A 22,801-nucleotide genomic window follows, 5' to 3' on the forward strand; every position below is an offset into this window, starting at 1 on the left:
TAAAAATAAATAAATAAAAAAAACAAGAAAAATATTCCAACATTTATTCAAACTTTCAATCTTGCTGTATTAACATGATATGAATAACCCCATTGTGTTTGAGGATAGATAAGGTACTGTTATTCATCTATAGCATTAATGTTGGCATTACACAAAATAATTTTCTTTGAAAACTTATTTGCAATATTAAACAATATTTACCTGCATTATTATCACCGCTTCCTTATAATGGACACTTATCTGGCAGAGAACTCAACCTATGGGAGTTTACAGTATCAACAAATGTGTTTTACGTAATCTCATTTAATGGCCACTTGAATCTTAAAGCAATAATAACTCTTCCTTTGAGATTCAAAATTCCGCAAGAAATACATTATAAATAACGCATGGAAATATATTCTATTGCATTTTACCACTAAAATGGCTGTTATTGTAGTAAAACTAAAATCTGTGCTTGTCAATAGGCTTTTGATGCCTTTCTTCATGGTCGTCAAGGCATCCGTTGCTAATGACGTTAGGGTGTCACACAGATTCTCGCGTTCATTCGAGACCAAACTAACATTTGGCGCCAAACGGTTGATGCAATCCGCAGACGTAAGTAGCGAGTTTTTGTACAGTGCGTCGGATAACGAAAAGCCCAGAATTGGACACATTGTAGATATAAATGCATTTTGAGTAATAAGACGTATATATCTTATGCATCTTATGTTATTGTTATATAGTGTTGTTGTTATCTGCTTTTCCTGCGGTTCTAGGTAGGTCACCAGAAAATATCGCTCGATATCGCGTGACTATGCAATGTCAGAGAGAGCTCTTAAGAGATTTTAACAAAAAACCAAACGTTTAGGAAAAAAAACCTGGACTAACTTTGAATGCAGGAATGGGGTCACTGACCATTGGTTAGTACGGGAAAATTGCCCTTTACTCCAGGAAAATCCAATTTTTGGCCAAAACAAAGAGTTATTATGACTTTAATTTACTTTATAGCTCTGAACTTGTACTCAAGGGAAAATTACAAATGTGACTAGTAAAGGTCTTCAGGCCCATAAGTCACACCTTAAAAATATGCAAAAAAATAGGTCATTTTGTCAATTTTGATACAATAATAAATAATGTTTATAACAGCACAATCAACACTTAATTTAAAGGGATAATAACTCTTTGTATGAGATCTATATTCCACAATAAGACATTGTAAACAACTCATAGAAATATATTCTGTTTTACCACAAAAATGGCAGTTATAGCTATTATTCTGATATCTGAGCTTTTCGTCGGACCACGAGACCTCCATAGATGGCTATACTGATGACTAGTTGCGTTTTGATGACTAGTTGCGTTTTGATGATGACTAGTTGCGTTTTGATGACTAGTTGCGTTTTGACAACTACTAGTCGTATTTTGCCTTCTGATCTGATAACAACGACGACTAATCGTGTTTTCATTTCGACTGTTCTGATAACGATGACGACTAATCGTGTTTTGCATTTTTGTATAAACCGCCGCCCATATTTACTGTCATTTTTATGTACAGACACAGATGTGTCTGTACATATTGCCATCACCTGCGTCTGTCGTCGCCGTTGCTGTCGCCGTCCCTGTCGCCGTCGATGTCGCCGTCACCGTGCACTTTCATCGTTAACACGATAAGTGGAAGACTGTTTTACTTTTTGACTTTATATTTACAGAGCTGATAAATATTCATAAAACGCAGGTCAAGTTCGAAAATCAGCATGTTTGGGCAATTATTGTAGAAGTTATGCTGTTTTTTTCACTTTTTAGCTTATATGCAACACTGTTAACACATTTCAAGGAAAACCGATAGGCCTGTTGTCATGAAACTCACAGGAGTAATCAATATCACTAAAACGCAGGTCAAGTTCGAAAATCAGCATTATCGGGCCATTATTTTAGAAGTTATGCTGTTTTTTCACATTTCCTCAGATCCAATTGTTAGGCATGTTAACAGTCTCATTTTTTAACTAATAAGATACGTAAAGGTGTTTGTTTCACATTTCCTGCATCTGTACAACATTGTTAGTTGATTGTGTAAAAATGATGGTAAACTAATCATCATTTATTATGTAATAGAGTTTCAAATATGGAAATAAAACTCATATCATTGCAGTTTGTCAGATTCAATCATTCACGATGTTCAGCTTCTCAGAATGGAGGAAATTGGACATTTAACACTGTTCTATTGATATTTTCCCCATCTCATCAATTTTCTTTGTAGATCATATAAAAATGGCAGTAAACTGTTAATTTTGTTTCATGTAAAAAAATTGTTAAAAATGGGAAAAAAAAACATTTCAGAAGAGTGCTGTCTTGTTTACATTTTGGCATTTTCAAGGTGTGACTTTGAAGTTCCATAGACCTGAAGAATTTTGCTAGTCACATTTTCTGAATATCCATGATACTAATATTTTATTCTTAAAAATTGATGGTCATCATGCTGTTAAACATTATGTAATATTGCATCAAAATTTGAAAAAACCCCTATTTTGGGCACTGCTCCCATGATGGCCATTTAAGGAAAACCATGTCACTTATTTCAAGGCTTGAAACTTACAGAACTGATGAATATTCATAAAACGCAGGTCAAGTTCGAAAATCAGGATGATCAGGCCATTATTGTAGAAGTTATGCTTTTTTCTTTCACTTTTCAACATATATGCAACACTGTAAACACATTTCAAGGAAAACCGATAGGCCTGTTGTCGTGAAACTCTCAGGAGTAATCGATCTTACTAAAACGGAGGTCAAGTTCGAAAATCGGCATGCAGCCTGAGTTGGAAAAGCAGTCTAATTGGCTTCTTTTTCTGGAAGTTATACATTTTCAAAGTGTGAACTTGAAATCTCATGGGCCTGAAGCCTTATGCTTGTTACACATTTTACTTTCATTGGTATTTCCTGTTGAGCATAATTAAAATTTGATGTTGAATTTACAGTTTAACATAATGTACTTTTGCATCAGAATTGACAGTAGCCTATTTTGTGCATAGTTATTTCCTGCTTTTTGTCTGTACATTTGACAGCTTTGCTGCCTTGTTAAATGATCAACTAAAAAAATTGTTGACATTAGAAAAATATCAATGGAACAATTTTTAAAGTCCAATTTGCTCCATTCTGAGATTCTGAACATAGTGAATGATTGAATCTGACAAACTGTAAAGATCTCATTTTTGACACTTTATTACACAATACACAATAACAGGTTTACCATCATTTTTAAATAATCAACTAACAATATTGTTAAGATGCAGAAAATGTCAAAAGAACAACTTTGCATATCTAATTAGTTCAAAAATGAGACTGTTAACATGCCTGAGAATAAAATTTGAGGAAAACAACAACTATATACAAAGAAAGGCATATAACTTCACCAAAACTTAACTGATCAACCTTATTTTCAAAACTATCTGTATTTCAGTAACATTGATCACTCCTGTGAATTTCAAGATAATTGTCCAATCGTTTTTCCTTAAAATGCGTTATAGGTGTTGCATATATGCTGAAGTGAAAAGTGAAAGTGAAAAACACAGCAAACTTTTATAAATATGGCAAGATCATGCCAATTTTCTAACTTAACCTGCATATTATGGATATTCATCAGTTCTGTAAGTTTCAAGCCAAAAGGAAAAACAGTTTTCCACTTATCTTGTTATCGGTGTTGCATAAATACAGAAAAAAAAAGAAAAAACAGCATAACTTTTATAAAAATGGCCCGATCATCCTGATTTTAGAACTTGGCCTGCATATTATGAATATTTAACAGGTCTGTAAGTTTCAAGCCAAAAAGTAAAGCGGTTTTTCACTTATCATGTTAACAGGGTTGCACATATGATCAAAAAAGTGAAAAAAGAGTATAACTTCCATAAGAATGGCCCGATCATGCTGATTTTCGAAATTGACCTGCATGTTATGAATATTCATCAGTTCTGTAAGTTTAAGCCAAAAGAAAAACTTTTTTCCACTAATTATGTTATCGGTAAAGGTGCTCGGCGACGGCGACGACAGACGCAGGTGACTGCTATATGTACAGACACATCTGTGTCTGTACAAAAAAATACTTGTGAGAACATATTTTATGCATAATTACTCTTGAAGCACAATGAACATGTCTTAATGAATTATTTTAGATGCTTATATTTATTCTGTCTGCATTTTATTTATTGGCCTGTTGGACAATTAGATAATAATCTGTAAAAACCCAGATGATACATCATACTACAGCACAGCTCATAAACCATATTTTTTAAAAATTAAAGCCAAAAAATAGTTATTCACAAATCGCGTTATATTTGAAAAAAGTATAAAAGTATTTGTATAAAAGTGCTATATCTGTTCTCCATAACCCTTTCAATAACAAAATTTGGACAACAAAAATTAGTGGTACAATGTCTCACCTGATTTTTTTTCATTTTTGCATGATGTATCATAAACGATACATACAAACTTTGACCTTAGAGTGAGATCATCAGCATGTGTGAATTAGTAAAGGTCATGACCTAAGGCAGAACAGCGTGTCCAATCGTTAATAGTGTTACATGTTGTGATCGAATTCAATAATGCTGTTCTTATCTTAAATTTATTTCGGTTGGTTTTTTTATCAATATGAATCATTTTCATCTGGAGTCACATAAATTTATCAAAAAAAATCAAAATACACTTAATTCTGTCTATTTATATCAATTGCAGTGTTAGAAAATTAGGATAATCAAGGAAATTCATGTAAAGCTTGTTAATCAACGGAGGGAGTAAAAGAGTTTGATTCAACAGCAGGCACCTGAGCCAGCCATGTTCAATGTTATGTCTACGGCGTGAGCGTGAACACCGGTGAGGCAGGAACACCGAGGACTGCTGGCTTACCATCACACTACCCCGCACCTAAACCCTGGCCAGGAATTAACCCAGCGGAAATACATAAGCAGTGAGAATAGTGAAAACCGGTTCATATTAGCATGAGATGACCCTGCTCTAAAAGCCGCGTTTGACCTTACTCTACCACACAAGCAAGCTCAGTTAGAGGATTGCCTCTCCCTCTTCTTAACGGGATGTAATTCGTATTAACCATGGCGGAATATTACCCTGGGTACCTGAGCGGATACGAAGATGACAGAAGCTTCCACGCAGAGCTCAGGGACCTCCAGCTCCCCCTCAGTATATTGCAGCTGGACCCTGCAGACAGAGCAGTCCTCAGAATTGCAGGTACATTTCACTTTCAATTTTATTTCTGTTTTACTTTCGTGAGATAAATATAATGTTTATGAAACGATATCGCCCCCCCCCCCCCCTGTTGGCAGGAGTGTTGTCAGGTAGCGTGGTCCTAACAGGTCCGTCAGTATTTCTGTCTATCTGAGCCTTCAGATGATCAGCTGATCTCTGTCTGGGTGTTTTCTCAGCAGTGGAGCCAACAGCTTGTTTTCATTAGAGACCTGCAACACAAAACAAACAGTTATTATAGAGACCAAATGGGAAATAATATTTACAGAATGTTTCTCTCACAAGGAAACATGCAAATTTTTTTATAGGGTATAGTTGATCATATTAATTTCTCCTTCACAGCAGATAAAGCATACCAAAGAACCAAAATATACCAGCCTTGAATATATTTGAGCATTTCGATTTTCATTTTCACTTCATACTGTGCAATAAATAACTTAGTCAAGAAAATAGAAAATATACATGCAAGAAGAAAGCGTTCATTTGATAACCTGTAATTAATATTCTCATTCCACTTATTTTTCACATCCCATAGAAGCTGATGTATAATCTATAATCCATTCACCTTGAAGCAGTCATATTCTCCATATTATACATCATATCTGTCATACTGCTGACAACCCAGTTACTCTCTCTTTTATATTCACTAATGTTCTCAATAAGAAATAGGTTATAGACAGAAGCAGCCCTGCTGGGATTCTGGGTGGGCAATGATACCTATCAACAGAAACAGTATTCTTATATAACTATATGTTGTAACACAATTTTATCTCAGCCTGGTAAACAATATGTAATATATGTACAGGCATTGAGAATATTTAGAGTTCAATATAATCTATATTTGATGGCAGCTATTTCCTGCAATCTTGGTAACCTTGATTCATTCCCTAGCCATTTCCCAATATTCCCAGAAATGCCTACTGTGAACAAATAGGGTGATTCAATTTTTATCTTGGATATTCATATATACTAGCACATCCAGTCGTTATAATATTATTGTTGGTATGCTATAACCTTTTGACAGCAGAGAGCTGGAGGGAAGGAAATAGCCATGAAAATATAGCCACCACATTCACTTTTTGTTGACCTGATATGGATTGTATGTGCAACAACATTAAAAGTCATTACAGGTTACTAGTGGTTGTGATATACGTATATACCAGCATATATTTCATATTTTAAAGATTGCTGTATCTAGACTTCTTTGAACCATTAACTATGACCAAAAGAGCAGGGAATGGGGGTAACTGTAGTTAATTGTACATTAATATTATAGATAGCTGAAAAGGGTTTGTATTTTAAGTGAAGATTACTAGTATAACATTGACTTCGGCTAGATAATAACCTAGAATGAATATTTTACAAAATTTGGCAGGGGTACAATGACATATGTCATATACTACTTGTGATATATATAGGAGGTTCATTTCAATGCTGTGGTAATAATGCAAACATATTTTACCTCAAACTACATAATATATGTTAGCTGGCTTTTATGATTCGCATAGTAAAAGATTAGAAGCTGTGCGACTGCATAACCCTATTATTCCCATTTCAATTATAAGTTCATAATTCTCTGAAAGGTATAATAACATAACACGTGGAGCAGGCAATTTTCAACTGAATTGATAGGAATTGTGCCATAAAATCATCTGTATGGGTCTGTACTCTCCAGGCTTTGTTATAGAGTAGCGTTCTGGGCAGAAGGAGAACAAAAGTTCCAACAGGCAGTCGTCATGAGCCAAGCATGATAGAGGATTATGAACCATGGAGCCATGTTTAATATCCCTTCAGTGAAAATGTCTTCTAAACCAGTTTTGGCACAGAGTGTAGGTGGAGGGGATAGCCACTTCCTTTCAAACATCTACCTTATCGTGAAAAATAGATTCTCCTCTCCTACGGCATTTACCTTGAGGTTAAAACGAAGAAGCAGGTGCACTGTTAAAGATTGGATCATGTTAAACTGGCATGTGGAAAGTCAGACACTAGCACATTACACTTACTGCTGTCTGGGCAAATTATGTTTGTCAATAATCCCAGACTGGTGATTAAAGGAAATAAGACAAAAATCTACTCTTTTTGGTCTCGGCTCACATGCCTCACACTAAAGTTGTATACACTTGTGTGTATGCTAATTGCTTCTTGGTGAATAATAAAGGCAGTATGCCAGTATTATGGAAATACAACATTATAACTATATTAAGGGCTCTATTATATTGTAGATTTATAGCATTATGGTAATACCTTTAGCATTGGCTTTTTTTTTTTTTTTTTTTGAGATTATCATATTTTGATGTATTCTTATGATAATCTGATTGTATTTTGTGGATTTTTGATAATTAATTTTGTTACTATGTACTTTTTTTTTGTAGAAAGCCAGCTTACTACCTATAATAACCTACATATGATAAGATCTCCAAGCACATGCCGAATGTCATACGTGGCTCTTACACCAAGAGTTATAGGCATCCTGAGTAGGGCACTGATACCTTGTTATGATTGCCATACCATTGGGCCTGCTACACATTGAACATTTATGTTGCAAAACTCTCTGGAATGTTGCTCTTCCACGCTATATATATTTTAGTTAATGTTAAGGCAAGATCATTATTATATCTGTGGGCATCTTGGGATATTTTAAGGCTAGTTTCTGATGATCTATTGAACCTATAGAACATGATAGAAGCATTGTTTACTGTTCAGCTTATCCAGTGGGAAGTGCCAACTGAGAGAATTCGTGTTGAATGACTCACTGTTTACTGCGACAGCTTCTCTACATTTTATAGAATGATTTGCTGCTTATTATTGACTATATTCAGTAAAATGCTGATTGCTTGTCAAATATACTCCCATGCTCATTGTTCTGTTTGTTTTATATGGACATAAATTAGTGGACATGTTACACAGCAAGCTCCAGCTTAATGTTGATTTTACTCTTTGCAAAGTAACATTATTTATTTTTCTTCCATTCCAGAATCATGCACAAATTACTCTTTAGGTAGGCATATATTTGATAAAACAATTAACCTATTTGAAAGGTTTCAGATAACTCTGTTGACATAGTTACATTGGAATCAACATCTAATACTGATGGTATATTTGATTCATTACTTTCATTACCTGTATAATGATGAAAATGATAAAAAGGTGGAAAAACACATTACAAACAAGAATTTATCCATGAGATATCCCACTCGAATATATATGTATTACATGTGTCTGTGTTAACAGTAAGCCACACATTTAAATTGAAATTCTTCATTAAAAATGTGTGTTCGGGTTTTAATGTGGCACCTTAAACTGGATTTGTCACCTAGTTTAGGTCACCACAATGGATTTATTGCTATAAGACACCATTTAAGTAATTGGAAAAGGGTGATTAAAAGGTGAGAAATATGAGGATTTACTATTGAAAGTTCTATTTGCAACCTTAGCATAATGGAAAGCAGCATAGTTGACCTGACAGGTAGATAACACAGGGGGTGCCATTGTGGGAGAGCATTAACCCGACTCTTGACTCCTGTGAAAATAATAATCTATCATAGCTTCAATAAGAAAAGACATCCACCTGTTTATAACTTCAAAAGGAACATCACAATGAGTTGTTAAAAATGAAGGGTGATTTTATCCTTTATGAAGTGTCTGTACGTGCAGTGTGTTGATCAAGTTAGCAGGTTGACAACATAATACATGTACATTGATGGATCACCAATGACAAGTGGAGTAGCACAGTCCTGCTTTATCACTTCCATGTTGTTTCACAGCACTCAACAGAGAGACATAATTATGTATGCAGTCATGCAATAGTGCACTGATCATTCAGTAAAACAGAAAACCTTCCAACATCTCTTATACAATATAGATTTGCTGCAGGGCATTTGCCATGGTAAAGGCTAGTTTAGTCAAGGTCTCAATGTGGAATATGATTCGAGTCCAAACTGCTTCCATGAATTGGGCATATACAAGTAAATGTCTGTGGTTCTTTAGGCTTCTGTGCAATGGACAGGACAATAAAAATATCTCAATGCACCCCAGACATCATAAACTAGTTAATAAATGTAGTTATCTGATGACACACAGTGTATGCTCATTTAATTTATATACATATAATTAAAGCCCATTGCTGCAGGGCATTTGCCATGGTAAAGGCTAGTTTAGTCAAGGTCACAATGTGGAATATGATTTGAGTCCAAACTGCTTCCATGAATTGGGCATGTACAAGTAAATGTCTGTGGTTCTTTAGGCTTCTGTGCAATGGACAGGACAATAAAAATATCTCAATGCACCCCAGACATCATAAACTAGTTAATAAATGTAGTTATCTGATGACAAACAGTGTATGCTCATTTAATTTATATACATATAATTAAAGCCCATTCTGAACAACCCTTTACGTATTATGTTGTTGTTTGTATGAAATACACATGACTCATCTGATATATCCACCTATTTCAAGGAGAGGCTTGCCAGCTAAAGCAGCCTGCCTGGACTGAAATGGCAATACTACTTGTAATTTCCTGTGGTTAAGTCGGGGGAGTGAACTGGTTGTGTTTTTATTCTGATACCACACTTGAATTCTGACAAACACCGATAACATTTCTCAAACTCCAGAGACGCCCATGCTGACAATAAAACTATAGTACATTTTGATTATGAATAGGAAACGCCTGTGTGTACACTTTAATACTCACATTAACATAATATCATATCCTTTATTTTACCTAAGGGCTATTTTATATACAACATTGAGTGTGTATTGGTTGTAAAATAGATGCTGAGCCATTATTTCAAAAACACCAGCCATCTTGCCTGAGCAACACACATTTCATGATTTATTAATGGTTTATAAAATCCCGAATGATAGTTTACGGGTCACCTCAATATGCATCAGCATATTTTATGTTTTTAATTGATGTTCAACTTGATATCAAAAAATTGACTAAGATAATTCTTTGACTTTCCCAAATATTGGTGTCTTTTCATCAAACATGAACTTTTTCTGCAGAAAAGTGGAATTTCACTTTTTTTTAAATTCAAATCTAATGGCTCCTGAGATTCGTCAAGGTTACGTGTTGGGTTCTATGATAAATGTTCAGAGTTTTTTTTTAAACCTAGGCTCATGTTTATTTCATGGATTTAACATCATAGCTCCCCCTGGAACAGTATGCTGTTTCAGATTAATTTTTGGCTCACATATTTCTACTTTGTCATTTTTGGATTGATTGATTATATTATAATCTGTATAATATTGTTACTATGCCATGGAAGGCAAACGAGGTGGTGTAGCTGGCACTCTTAATGCAATGGTTGAACTGTCTTCTCTGTCACAATTGGTGTTGTTGGACCACAACAAATCTCTTCCTGAAACCAATTAGCAGTGTCAAGCTTTTAAGATGAATAATGTGATATTTTGCATTAATGGTATCATAACTTATATGATGCATGCTGTCCATTAAGGCCATAAACTTAATAAAAGGTATCCTAACTGGAATTTCTCCTTCAAATCAAATTTTCCTTTAAATCAAATTTCTCATTCTCATGGATAATTTTTAAACCCATCCCTGCAATTGAATTTAATTTATTACATCATTACTAATTATTTATTTTAGTTCTTAATGACTTGAACCACCATGTCTCCATGTATGTTTCAGAATATTTGCATTAGGTACTTTTATTTGAAAGGTTTAATTATTTTTGAGGTCTGAATAGGGAAAGATAATTAGCTTTGTATGTTCTGTAAATATAGAAAAAAAAGACATTGGGACATTTTTAAGTGCAGCCAGTATATCTTTCAATATTAAATAAAACTTGTTGGTGTAATATCACTAGACACACCATCAATGTATTGATTTTATGTCACTAAATTTGCAGAATATTCAGTTAAATGTTAAAATAATTGGTTCAATAAAGGAGCTCACAAATTAATTCAGGTTCAGTAAAGTAAGAGTTTTAATGACATTTTCCTCCTATTAATCATATGTTTTAAGAGCAAAGTGAAATTATTTTTGCTGGATGAATCATATCCTCAGTAAGGCTGTATAAAACCTGGCTGATCTGAAGGGATTATTGGGGTCTAAGATGCTACAATTTATATCATCTGAATGACTAATTTTTACCTGGATCGGGTTGAAAGTACAAGCTAAGCTAACACTATTTAAGCACCACCATGGCATTCTGTGCAAATGTTATTTTGAGCCTAATTTTATGGACGTTTGACTTGCTCATTTGATAATGAAAGGTGAAAGGAAAACAGGTCTGGCCCATGTCTTTTATTATGAGAGTAACTCTACATGCTTATGTACAATGGGCTAAATTATGCCTATGAATTGTGAGAAAATACAGTCATGTGGTGCAGTGATACTTAGTGTAGTGTTAGGTGTTCCAAGCTGCTATTGATTGACCTGATTCAGGGCCCAGACTGAGGGTGCTGAGCAAACCACTCCTACGGTATGTGACGAGAATGTCACTGGCTGGCGGTGTTAGTAGTCAGATGTAGATGGTGGCTCACCCTGCACTGGAGCAGAAGTGTTGTGAGGAGATGAATCGAGGTTTGTGACTGGACAATAACATACTGAGGACATACCACATCTGTGTGCTTTGGGACTGATATTTTGCATGGCCACAGCCTCTTGGTGGTTGACCATTTGTTCCCGAGTCCATTTGCGGTGACACAGTCAAGAAGCTTTTGATTTGACACTTGGCGAGGCATGAAAGTGAAAAAGACAACAGGCAGAATAGGCTCCCAGAAGGTGGATAACATAACTTAGACAGCCATCTGTACACTGAACAGTCATAGGGGAAATGGCCCTCAGTCATCTATATCATCACACAGCCAGTGCAGTAGCTAGCTAGGAGGGTGAATCAAGCTTGGAATTTTCATTGCTCAGAGTTACATCAGGAGAGTGTACTCGTGTCAGTGCACAGTTGGAAGGGAAGGGGGGAGCATGGAGTGGTGGGAGAAACAGGCTCTGTTTGAGTCTTCTTCCTCTACCCTGACATCCAACAATCCTCTGGATGCACCCAGCTCTGCTGAGGGATCAAGTGCTTTCCAATTTTACGAAGAGAATCGATTGCGCTACACAGGTATGGGTTGGATCAATAAGTAATATTTGCAGCTATTTAAGTATATAGAATTCCCAAATTGGACAATGTGGGAGAAGCCTTGCATGTGTTCATTCCATTATGTAAGAGATGCAAGAAAATACACCCTTATTAAATAATGATAGCTGTGTGGGCAAACAAGATCTAAACAGAATGTCCTTGAAAGATACTTTGTCTGGTATTTTGTAAAACTAATGGGTCGTAATGGTTTTCAACAACTAGAGGGCCAAACATACCTCTCAGTTTTCTGCTTGCCTTTATCTCTCCACTTAATACCCGAGTAGCTGTATATTGACAGATATGATTACCATGTACTTATCATTTCTGGAAATACTGGATTAAGATCTACCAAGTTTTTGGTGTTCTAGATATTTTCATTGGTACCTGATATTTCAGTAGTGATCAGATACATGATAGATAATGTGAGGATGGCATCATTTGTTACTCTATGCATTTAAAATGAAAATGTTTCAAGATTTTTTCCCGTAGATAAAGTATTTAACCTGTGGTTCCATAAAGTACACATGGAATGTAAATGTGATTTCGTTGAGTGATTCTAGTTCAAGAATGCCACTGTTCAAATTACTTAAATACAACAGGTAGGAAAGAATACGGAAATATATTTACCAAGATGTTTATATAGGAGAAACTAGTTTTGCCAGTTTTGGTGGCGTCATATTTCTATTGTCACATTTGCCCCTCCTTGGCATTCTTGGCTTCCCTTGCCCATAAAATTTAGTGAAACTAGCAGTTGCCTTAAAGCATATTTGGAAAAGGTATAAAAATGCACAGGTGATGAAAGTCCATGTTAATCAGCTGGTGAGGTGTGCCAGGATGTTACCCAGAGTTACATAAAGTTACCAATGAATGAACTGTGATAGTGGTCAACTATCATAGACTTCATCTGATTCCCAGGGCTGTCTGGGATCTAGAGAGGATAATGAAGATAATGATATGAAGGGGTTGTTTTCTAAATATTGAATACTGTTGCCAATTTAGATGCTTGTTTAACAGTGTGCTACATCAACTATTCTTCAAGTAAAAAGAAGAAAGCTTCAGAAAATACTTCTACCTTTTGAGGTGCTATATATGAATGTGCTATACTTTTCCAGTCATAATTATATAGAAATGAACTGTAGAAGACTACTTCCTCTCACTAGAACTGTATAATATCATGTCATACTGGCACCAGCATTCTGTATTCAGTTGGCCTTCCTCTCTTCCCCACCATCATTTATGATAACACATTACACACACCAGTGAAAAGCATGTTTGTTTATTGATGTTATCATCAGAAGTATTGTCAGGAAAGATAGATGTCATGTTCAGATTTTATGTATCTGCTTGTGCTTTTGCCAGCTCACTTGATATGTATTGTGATCTGAAATTCTTTGTCTTGGTATGATATTGGCAGTCTCAGGGATATTTGTCAAAAAAAAAAAAAAGATTTTCCCGAAATCTAACAGTCAAAATTCCTTCATATTCCTTGTATAGCTCCTGTATAGGGTCAGTCACTACATGTGTTCATGAAATATTGATTTTGATCAGAATTCAGTGCCTATTTGAACCAAAACAGCTTTGCAAATATATATTGACAGATGTTTGAGTGGGTGAATCAAATAGTAAAAATACATGTATGGTTGACCCACAATGGGCTTCATGCATTTTGAAGTAAAAAAATGTCCAGTTGGTGTCATTACTAACCATCTGTTACTGTTTTCTGCATCTTATTAATGTGGAAATGCTTATTTGTGTGCTTCATTATAATAACTTCTGACAAAAAAAGAAACTTCATGATTTGTATTTGCAGTTGGTCGGAACTGCTATGGATAAAAACAAATATGTAAAGCTCTTTGATGATTGATTTAATTGCAAAATAAATGAGAGTTGTTAAAAAAACAGGAATTAACAAATATGTTAAGGAACTTGACTATGATTAAAAAACCAAACTTGTCTTTTCAGATGAAAGGGACGCTGTACAGAAGAAAACTTTCACTAAGTGGGTGAACAAGCATCTTAAAAGGGTGAGTAATTACTGCTTGTATTTCCCAGAGGAAGCTGCATAAGTGATTCATTTTCTGCTGCTATACTGGTTTTCGTGGAGAAAGAAGATATGTAAAGAAGAAAATGTGGGAGATGAATAAGCTTCATACTTGAATTCTGAACTGGATAGTCAGAAAGTTGAGGGTGATCGAAATGTTGTGTAAAGATTCTTTCAATTGATAAGACTCATAGAAATTAACACTTTAGTGCCAGCTAGGGGCATTTTGTTATAGTCCTCTGAGCCTCTTTCCTCCAGCAGGCTAAAAAAAATATGTGCATTTGCACATACATGCACACAAGCACGTTCATGCATGTAGTCTCTCTCTTATTCACTCACTCACTCACACTCACACACTCACACACACACACACACACACACAAAACTAAGTGGCTAGATGGGAAACAACATTTCTTTTCGAATTCTTACTAGAACATTGAGTACTACACTTGTACTTATAAAATGGATGGTCACTTGAACCTTTTGACAGATAAATGTCACTTAAATGAGGATGACCAGATCGAGTTATGCAAAGGAGAAACGGCTATCTCTCTATGAGGAAATTCAGGAAGACTGTATCCTGTGGATGGAGATAAAAGGCCCTATGTTCATACAGTGCCTAATGAGTGCCAAGACTGTGAAAAAAAACTGTTCTGATTGAGGGGAACTCTTAGAAAATCACACAGATGATTTTTAAGAAAGACATGGTTTTAGATAATTATGATTTTCCATATGTCTGCTTCATTTTTCCAGTTTTTTTTTCATATCATTACAAACACTGATGTAAACATCATCTCACTTCTTTTTTTTTAATTGTTATCCCTGGGCTTGAGATAAAAAAAGGATATTTGACATATGATTTACAAAGCCACATGATGGATTATATCACTTGTATTACTTTGGGCAGCAGATGGTATGTTCCCGTCTGATGTGAAAATTTTAACATTTTAAAAAAGAAAAGATAAGAAAGAAAATGTTACAACAGAGAAAGAATTGAAATTTAAATATCTTGCTGGGTTATATTTTTTTTCTCTGTGAGGAGAGGTGAAGTCAAAAATAAACGATGGTTTTATGACTCCAGGAAATGTGACACACCCCAATAAAAAGGCAGAACACCTGCATTTATTTACTACTGTCACTGCATGAATTCACTGTGTGAATATCAAGTAGCTTCTGATGACCAATTTAAATGATATAAGTTTCATGTAATGACCCCACCAGACAGAACTGACCTTTTGGGTTGGACAACTATAGAACAGATCAAGTAAGAGATGTGACCATCTGTATGTATATTGAAAGACTCATTTTCATGAATTGATGCCCATACAGAAAACTACAACTCTGAGTTGTTATTTTCTTGGCAAATTTGAATACACTCTTGTTAAAGACGAAGATTTAGTAACCAGTAAAAACTTGACAGTCCCTCTGAGGTGTTGAATACATTATGTGTAGTGGAAGGATTACTGTCGCCACAGAAGATGTAGGTGATGAATCAGTGTTCTCCTTCTCCCATTCTAGAGGCTACCTGATGCTACCACTCCTATAGAAATTGTAGAAGTAATGTAACTGTACATGCTAATTGATATTTTTTTTGCTGAATTGGTTTGTTCTAGAAATTTATAGTATATTATAGAAATATATATTTATAACGCCCAAGGTATAATTATTTTTTCTGTTTGTTTAGAGACATGTAAACTTGGAACTTGGGTTCATCCTCACAGGTATTAAAAAACATCAAGATAAAAAATATCACTTTCAAGGAGACTGAGAAACCATGTCTCGGTAAAATACAGATTCCATGATAAAACATCCAGCACACACTCCTATGACACACTCTTAGCAATATATTTGTATTTCCGGAAGGACTGAATGTACAAGACCAAGCAAGCCGTCATTAAATGGGTGTAGAAATTGAAGCCTGGAAATGAGAAAGATGAAAGAAAAGGTTGTGAGGTTAATGGGAAAATGACTGGTGGCGTAATTGCAGGTTGTCAGCATATCGCATATATGATATGAGCACACATCTCAAACCGTCAGCAAGGAGAGATTTGGGGATTTGACCCACTTCACTCACATATGTATTTACATCGATTTATCTTTTCCAGTTTGATTTTACTGTTGCAAAACAGAAATCTTTATCTTAATGCCACCACTTATCTTGATATTGCTGTATTTTTTAGGGTCGGAGAGAGGATAAGATGCACTCATCTAAAAAAAAAAAAAAGCCTTGCTATCAGGCAGTTGATTGTATTATAACATCCACAATCCAAAAATATGCCACTTACATAGAGAGAGCTTGGTATGACAGTTTTAGATGTGTTTAAAACAGGAGACTTACAAAATATAATCCCTGTTAACAGCTTAAAGGTATATGGAAACAAGTTGTTGAAATGAGAGACAAGGTGTTCATTCGAGGGAAAAAATGCCATGTGACTTAACACAGGCAATAGAACCCTTTGAGTGGGCCTGAGGCCAAAGTCTCACCTGTCAAAATTGTCAATGATGTATACTGGATTTTCAGAATTCAAACTGAAACATGAACAAGAACACATATGCCTTTGGAACAATGTTGAGCCGCAGTCCAGTCTTTTTCCAATGTGCACTCCATATAGAGTAATTGATAATTATGTGTCTGGGCAGTTGGTGATATATGCACATTAGTGGGCCATTAATTAATTAATTATCTGGAAAAGGTAACTATTACTGAAAATTATTAGCATGGAGTTGTAATGAACCCACTAAATGTATGTCTGTAATCAGTTGAAGTGAGTCTAACATCTGGACATGTTTTTCAACTTTTGGAGAATTAACAAGACAAAAGGTTTTAGAATATTATATTCTCAAAGTTACCCCAAAGTTACTCTCACTGAAATGATGTCAGTCACATACCCCCCAACAGAACTGTCAAGTAAACTAGTTTACTGGGTACAAAGGTCTTTAAGATTACTGTCAAAGGGTGATTTAAATTTATTAGCAGCAATGATTTGGAATTTCACTATGTAAAATGCTGTGTGTCAGAAAATAGGCCCTTAGTCACTGACTGGACCAGGTAGGTTATCAGAAACTGGTGACAGAAATGTCACCAAGTACAGAAACCAGTGGCTTGATGTGAGGCATGGCAGGTAGAACCAGCCTGAGTCAGCCTCACAAGTAAACTATTGTCAGCGCCTTGGTTATTGGCACTATATGAAGCTGGCATACCTATTTTATCCTGACATTTTATTGGTCAAAGTACTTTTTTACCCTTTCCTCCAGTTTATCAGGTTTTCTGAAGATTTTTAGCTTTGCTGTTTGAATGCATACACATGGCCTCATTTTACAAATAATTAATAACAAAGAAGATGTCTGTAAAACCAAACGGTTTGGAAGGGTCAACTTGACTTTGCTGTAAGCACACCTTAATATTCCAAACTGATTAAGTTGATTTTCCCAAATTTTATTTGCTGCTTATCTTTAACAGACTGCTATTGCTAAGTTGACTTTATATTGCCAGCATCTGAGTTTAGCTTAGCTAACCCTTTTGACACAAGCTTTGTGAAAGCACCATGTAAAAACATCCTTTGGACAGAAAAGTGGTGTTGACCAAGGAAGCATGCAAGACCCAAGATATAGAAAATGTGCACACAGGTATTAATGCCTTTTCATGGCTAACGTCACACCATCTGTTATACAGACAGAGGAATAATATTGTTGTATATCTATTTACCTTGTCATAGGTCACCAAAGTCTTGTCACTGGATAAGAAATTTGTTCTGTAAAAATCTTAAATTTAATATATCTTCCTTTGACACAGTTGAATATGATGTATCACAAGTAACTGCCAGGAATTTTGGACAAAAATGCACTCTTGTCAAACTTGACAAATTTGAAATTTGAGTCTGTTTTTTAATGAAGGCAAAGACCGAAAGAAGACAGATCCTCAGGGAGAAAGGATAATACATCTTCAAGTCATTGAACTATAAGTCCACTTTTGAAAATACTTTGTATAGACCCTAACAGAAAGATGTGATCTTCTGCTGTGCTGAGCCTGACTTTAGATCCTATATATATAATACAACATGTCATCACTCTGTGCGTCATGCTCTGGCTGCTCCATGCTATAAGTTATTTACTTCCACTGATACCCTTAACAAAGGTCAGGGGGGTTAACTTACAGTTCACCTGGGATATTTACCCATTAAGTATGTAGGATAGCTGTGCTAGAGCCTGGATAGTGAACACGCTGGTAGGGAATACCATGGATAACTGATCCAGGCGAGATTGACCTTTTTGAGAATCTGTCTGAGATGAGAGATGATATTAGATATCGTAATGTGAAAAAAATTAAATAAGTTGCTCATTTAAAGATTGAATGTTTATTGATTGTTCAGAGAGTATGAATAATATGTCTGAGTGAAATCTGTAAATTGCTGGGCAAATATTTGAATGTATAAAATTGTTAATTTTGTAGTCAGTCAGTCATCATTGTAATTATAATGGTAATAAAGGCTATAGGTTATAAACTACTTTAGCATGTGGAAGATGTTCATTGATGATGAGTCTTCTTTTTCACCATTTTCAGCACTGGCGATTGTCAAAGGTCGGTTTTAAATCTTTTGCAATCCAGCACGTTTTTGTATTATTTTTTAGCAAAATTCTTCAATGTGCTGAACTCAAACTTGTTTTTAGTAAGACTGTCCCCACTTTCCTTTCCAGTATTCAGTTTATTCATTCATTTTCAGTTTGAGTGTACACATGCTAATTTTTTCATCGAAAAATTAATTAATATTTCCATATTTTACTCATATTGTTAGTTCCCAATTTATATGTGTCTTAAATTTCTTTTCCTTCTCTGTATATTTTGTTTTTATACCTGCTTGTGTAAAAATGTTGACTTCTTCATCAGTATTTGTAGCACAATGTTGTGACACATAGCACATCTAACACACTCAGTTCTTATCCAAGTACCAGAAATGTGTCTTTGTACCATAGTACTTGATATCAGTATATGGTAGATATTGTGTAAAATGAAGTCTTCTTTATCATACAACATTTTGTAATTGCTCAAATGATTTATCATAATTCTTTAAATGTAGCAGATTTTTAATGTGATGATCAAATTGTGTTTTTCCTGTTGCTTTTATAGTCAGCCTTGTTAGTCCGTGAGTTGATGTGCTCTTTTAATCTAGGAGCTTTCAATATTTAAAACTTTATTTTGGTTCACACAGACATTTTTTTCTGTATTATATACATAAACAAATTTTAAATCTGCTTCCAGTCTGTAAGGCAAGTGGGTGACCTATTTGAAGACCTGAGGGATGGCAACAATTTAATCACACTGCTTGAGGTTCTGTCACAAGAAACTTTAGTAAGTATATTATTCTTTGGTTTTACTATCAAATTATTGGAATGTTATCATTGCAGAAAACTTTTGTCTATTATAAGCACAATGACTTGACATATTTTATGGATCTCTGTTGTATGAATGAAAGGAATATATTTGACATAACTTAATTATACGTACACATATCCACATGAAGTGAAAATTACCTCTCAATTCCAGCCCAGAGAAAGAGGAAGGCTGAAATTCCACAAACTTAACAATGTGCAGATTGGGTTGGATCTTCTCAAAAACAGAGGGGTAAGTGCTCACAGTTTTCAAACATTGAATCGAAACAGGTTATTTCAATGCCTGATCAGTGCATAAGTGATGTTGTTTTTGCTGTAGAGAAGGTAAATTGTCCTCTTTTTCATTTATAGTCAGGAGCAATCGAGTAATTGCATTTGATATAAACCCTGAATGAAGTTACTGTTGATTATTTATTGTCACATTACCTTGACAAGAAAAAAGATTTGAACTTTGCCAATCACACCTGCTCAAAAAAGGGGAAAAAATGTTTGCCAAGTGTAGGTTCATTTTGAATAATTATTTTTTCTCCAGATTAAACTTGTCAATATCCGAGCGGATGAAATTGTTGATGGCAACCCCAAACTGACTCTTGGATTGATATGGACCATAATATTGCATTTTCAGGTAAGACTACTTTTCATTTAAATAATGGATGGTTTTTAAAAGTGTATCTCAGGGAGATTTTTTTGTTCATTTGGCCGTCAAGTATCTGTCATTTACCTTGTTCCAGGCAATACAATTATTCCACCAATGCAATTATTTGGAACTTCAAAGTATTGTCTTTAACAAATAACTAGAGAACTTGTGTACATTTACTTTATTTAATTTTTTCTAGTAAAGTATACCCATATAACAGACACTATCATACTAGTTGGTGATATTTTTAAATATGTAATGACTTGTTACTGAAAGTATATATTTTGTTAACCTTACATTCCCCTTTAAACAAATTAGGTGATTTATTTCTCTTCAAGGGTCACATGGTGTGTTAAATTGAAATTCTAGATTTACACAATGTTTTTCATATATTCAAAAAGGAAAGTAATTGTAGCCAGGATTATTATTGGGTTTAACAATATTCTCTTCTTGGATAAAGTTAATCTCACCTTTTCTTGACCTGTCAGCCAGGAGGGGTTGGGTTCTCCTTTGTTAAAAGCCATAGGGTATTTCTCTGTACCCATAGAATAGCTGTTTTCTTGTATCAGATACACAGTTCTTTTTTCACAGTTCTTTTTTTTTTGCAATTATTCAGATATAAAAATGACATGCCATACAAATGAAGTCCTGATGGCTCAGGCTGCAGATGACAGTTACATGATTTATATTGCTGTGTTTGTGCTTTGTGATTGCTCCAACTTTGCTGAAATAACTGAGACGTGCTTCAGGCATTTGACCCCTGTGTTATCATTCTGACCTACCCCTGTAGAAGAATCTTTTTGAAGTTATTTGAAAGATGATCTGTTATCCACTCCCAAAAAGCTGTTTATTTGCCCAAACTGAAGTCCTGCTTAGCAGAAAGAATTTTTATGTCTTTTATGTCTTCCACTTAATCCCAATGCAAAAGTGGCATCTTAGCTGTGTTGAAAAAATAAAGTATAGAGTTCTGGATAGACTCTAGTGTGACTGTGGTCATCTACTTAATATGTGATCAAATCTTTATTGGGGTCGGGAGATATGATTACTGACCATACTGATGTCCAGCAACATGCTAGCTCAAAATCTGTTCCACACGAAAGTGAACTTGATGTATACATTTAGCTACAGGTTTGATCTGTTCTTTGGTCTTGCATGAAGATTTGTCTGAATGAGGACTTCCTGTAATAAGCATTTACCTCCCTATTAGGGGTCACGCTAGCCTCTAATTAGACGGGGGGGGGGGGGGGGGGGGGGGGTTGTCTGAATGAGGACTTCCTGTAATAAGCATTTACCTCCCTATTAGGGGTCAAGCTAGCCTCTAATTAGACGGGGGGGGGGGGGGGGGGGGGGGGGTTGAGGGGGGGGAGTTGGTGGACACACTAATTTTACTGCCATCAGGTATTTTGATATTTAATTGGGAGCTGACAGGTTACATGCTGAAGTGAGGAACTGGATTATGTCACCTGGGACAATTTACCACAGGTGTCTTTCACTTAGCCAGATACATTGAGAGACTGGCTTTGGTTACCTTACATGCACCTTTAATTCTGTATATATATATATACTGTTTTATTACTAGTTTGCACTCACTTCTGTGTCCCTTCAGCATGGCAATGAATAGGAATCCAGTTCATTTGTAAAACATTTCTTTTCAATATGTGAGATATTGTATAAGAAGACTGACCAAAGCATAAGATTATCTTGGTAATTTTTCCACACACATTTGACAAAAAGGAAAACAAAATAACTTAGTAAAATCCTTTTGCTGAAATGATTATGGCGTTTGCTCTCTGTAAAATTTACTTAGTCAACTCTGTACCAAGGATATTACATAGACAGAAGTGGTTGACTTACCTGCACTAATTAAGCATGCAAGTGGTCAATAGTCCTTTTGAGCTATTATGTAGTAACTGGTGATCCATGTTGAGTTGGCTATTATAACTCCGGCTGCATAGCTCTTCTTGGGCTCATTTCCCTGAGTTTACTTTACTATGCTCACACAGCCTGTGGTATTTTGCTGCAGTGGCATGAACTGGTAAGAATCGAGGCCACTGAATGTGTTTTATGTCAGACTCTGTAAAAAAAGAATACAGGTAGAAGTGGAGTACTCTGCCAGCATGTGTGAATAGGCCTCTGGTTTCTTCCACATTCTAAAGCCTGACCTGGACTAACATTACCGCCATTGTTTACTTAGCAGTGTAAATTGTTATCGGAAAGGTGTCATGTGCCCTAAGGAAGAGGACTTACCCAGTACTTTTGGGGATTTAGCCAGTGGACTTGTCATGCTTCTGTGATTTAGGACTTCCCCCAGTGTGCCCCAGTTTCCATATATGGAAGTAATGAGTATTTAAGTACCTTAATGTATGCAGGGAGTTGCTGGACTTAAAGTCTACCAAACTTAACCGGCA

The 22,801-nt window shown here is 35.4% G+C and overlaps 1 protein-coding gene and 1 long non-coding RNA gene across 11 annotated transcripts in view; one reads left to right on the forward strand and one right to left on the reverse strand.

Moving 5' to 3' along the window:
- Positions 1 to 30: 30 nt before the first annotated feature.
- On the reverse strand, positions 31 to 22,721 carry LOC147764097 (uncharacterized). Its single transcript, XR_015331681.1, has 4 exons — positions 22,641 to 22,721; positions 22,248 to 22,467; positions 971 to 5,438; positions 31 to 320 (listed from the first exon to the last, which is right to left on the reverse strand). It is a non-coding gene; the product is annotated as an uncharacterized LOC147764097 (long non-coding RNA).
- Positions 5,040 to 22,801, forward strand: part of LOC106178456 (microtubule-actin cross-linking factor 1, isoforms 1/2/3/4/5-like) — a 90,796-nt gene continuing 73,034 nt past the window's right edge. For 5 of the 10 annotated variants that reach the window (XM_086998732.1, XM_086998737.1, XM_086998739.1 and 2 more), the window contains exons 1-6: positions 11,654 to 12,309; positions 14,290 to 14,351; positions 18,930 to 18,947; positions 19,626 to 19,715; positions 19,911 to 19,988; positions 20,289 to 20,381. In XM_086998732.1, coding sequence (XP_086854858.1) covers positions 12,171 to 12,309; positions 14,290 to 14,351; positions 18,930 to 18,947; positions 19,626 to 19,715; positions 19,911 to 19,988; positions 20,289 to 20,381 — 480 coding nt within the window. In that variant the 5' untranslated portion in view covers positions 11,654 to 12,170. Of the gene's footprint in view, positions 5,212 to 11,653; positions 12,310 to 14,289; positions 14,352 to 18,929; positions 18,948 to 19,625; positions 19,716 to 19,910; positions 19,989 to 20,288; positions 20,382 to 22,801 lie in introns of those variants that run through there. The other 5 variants (XM_086998733.1, XM_086998744.1, XM_086998743.1 and 2 more) reach the window with 4 other exon arrangements.

The sequence above is a fragment of the Lingula anatina genome, chromosome 1 (genome assembly GCF_051362555.1).
Source record: "Lingula anatina isolate TDL-2025a chromosome 1, LinAna3.0, whole genome shotgun sequence".
NCBI classification, from domain to species: domain Eukaryota; kingdom Metazoa; phylum Brachiopoda; class Lingulata; order Lingulida; family Lingulidae; genus Lingula; species Lingula anatina.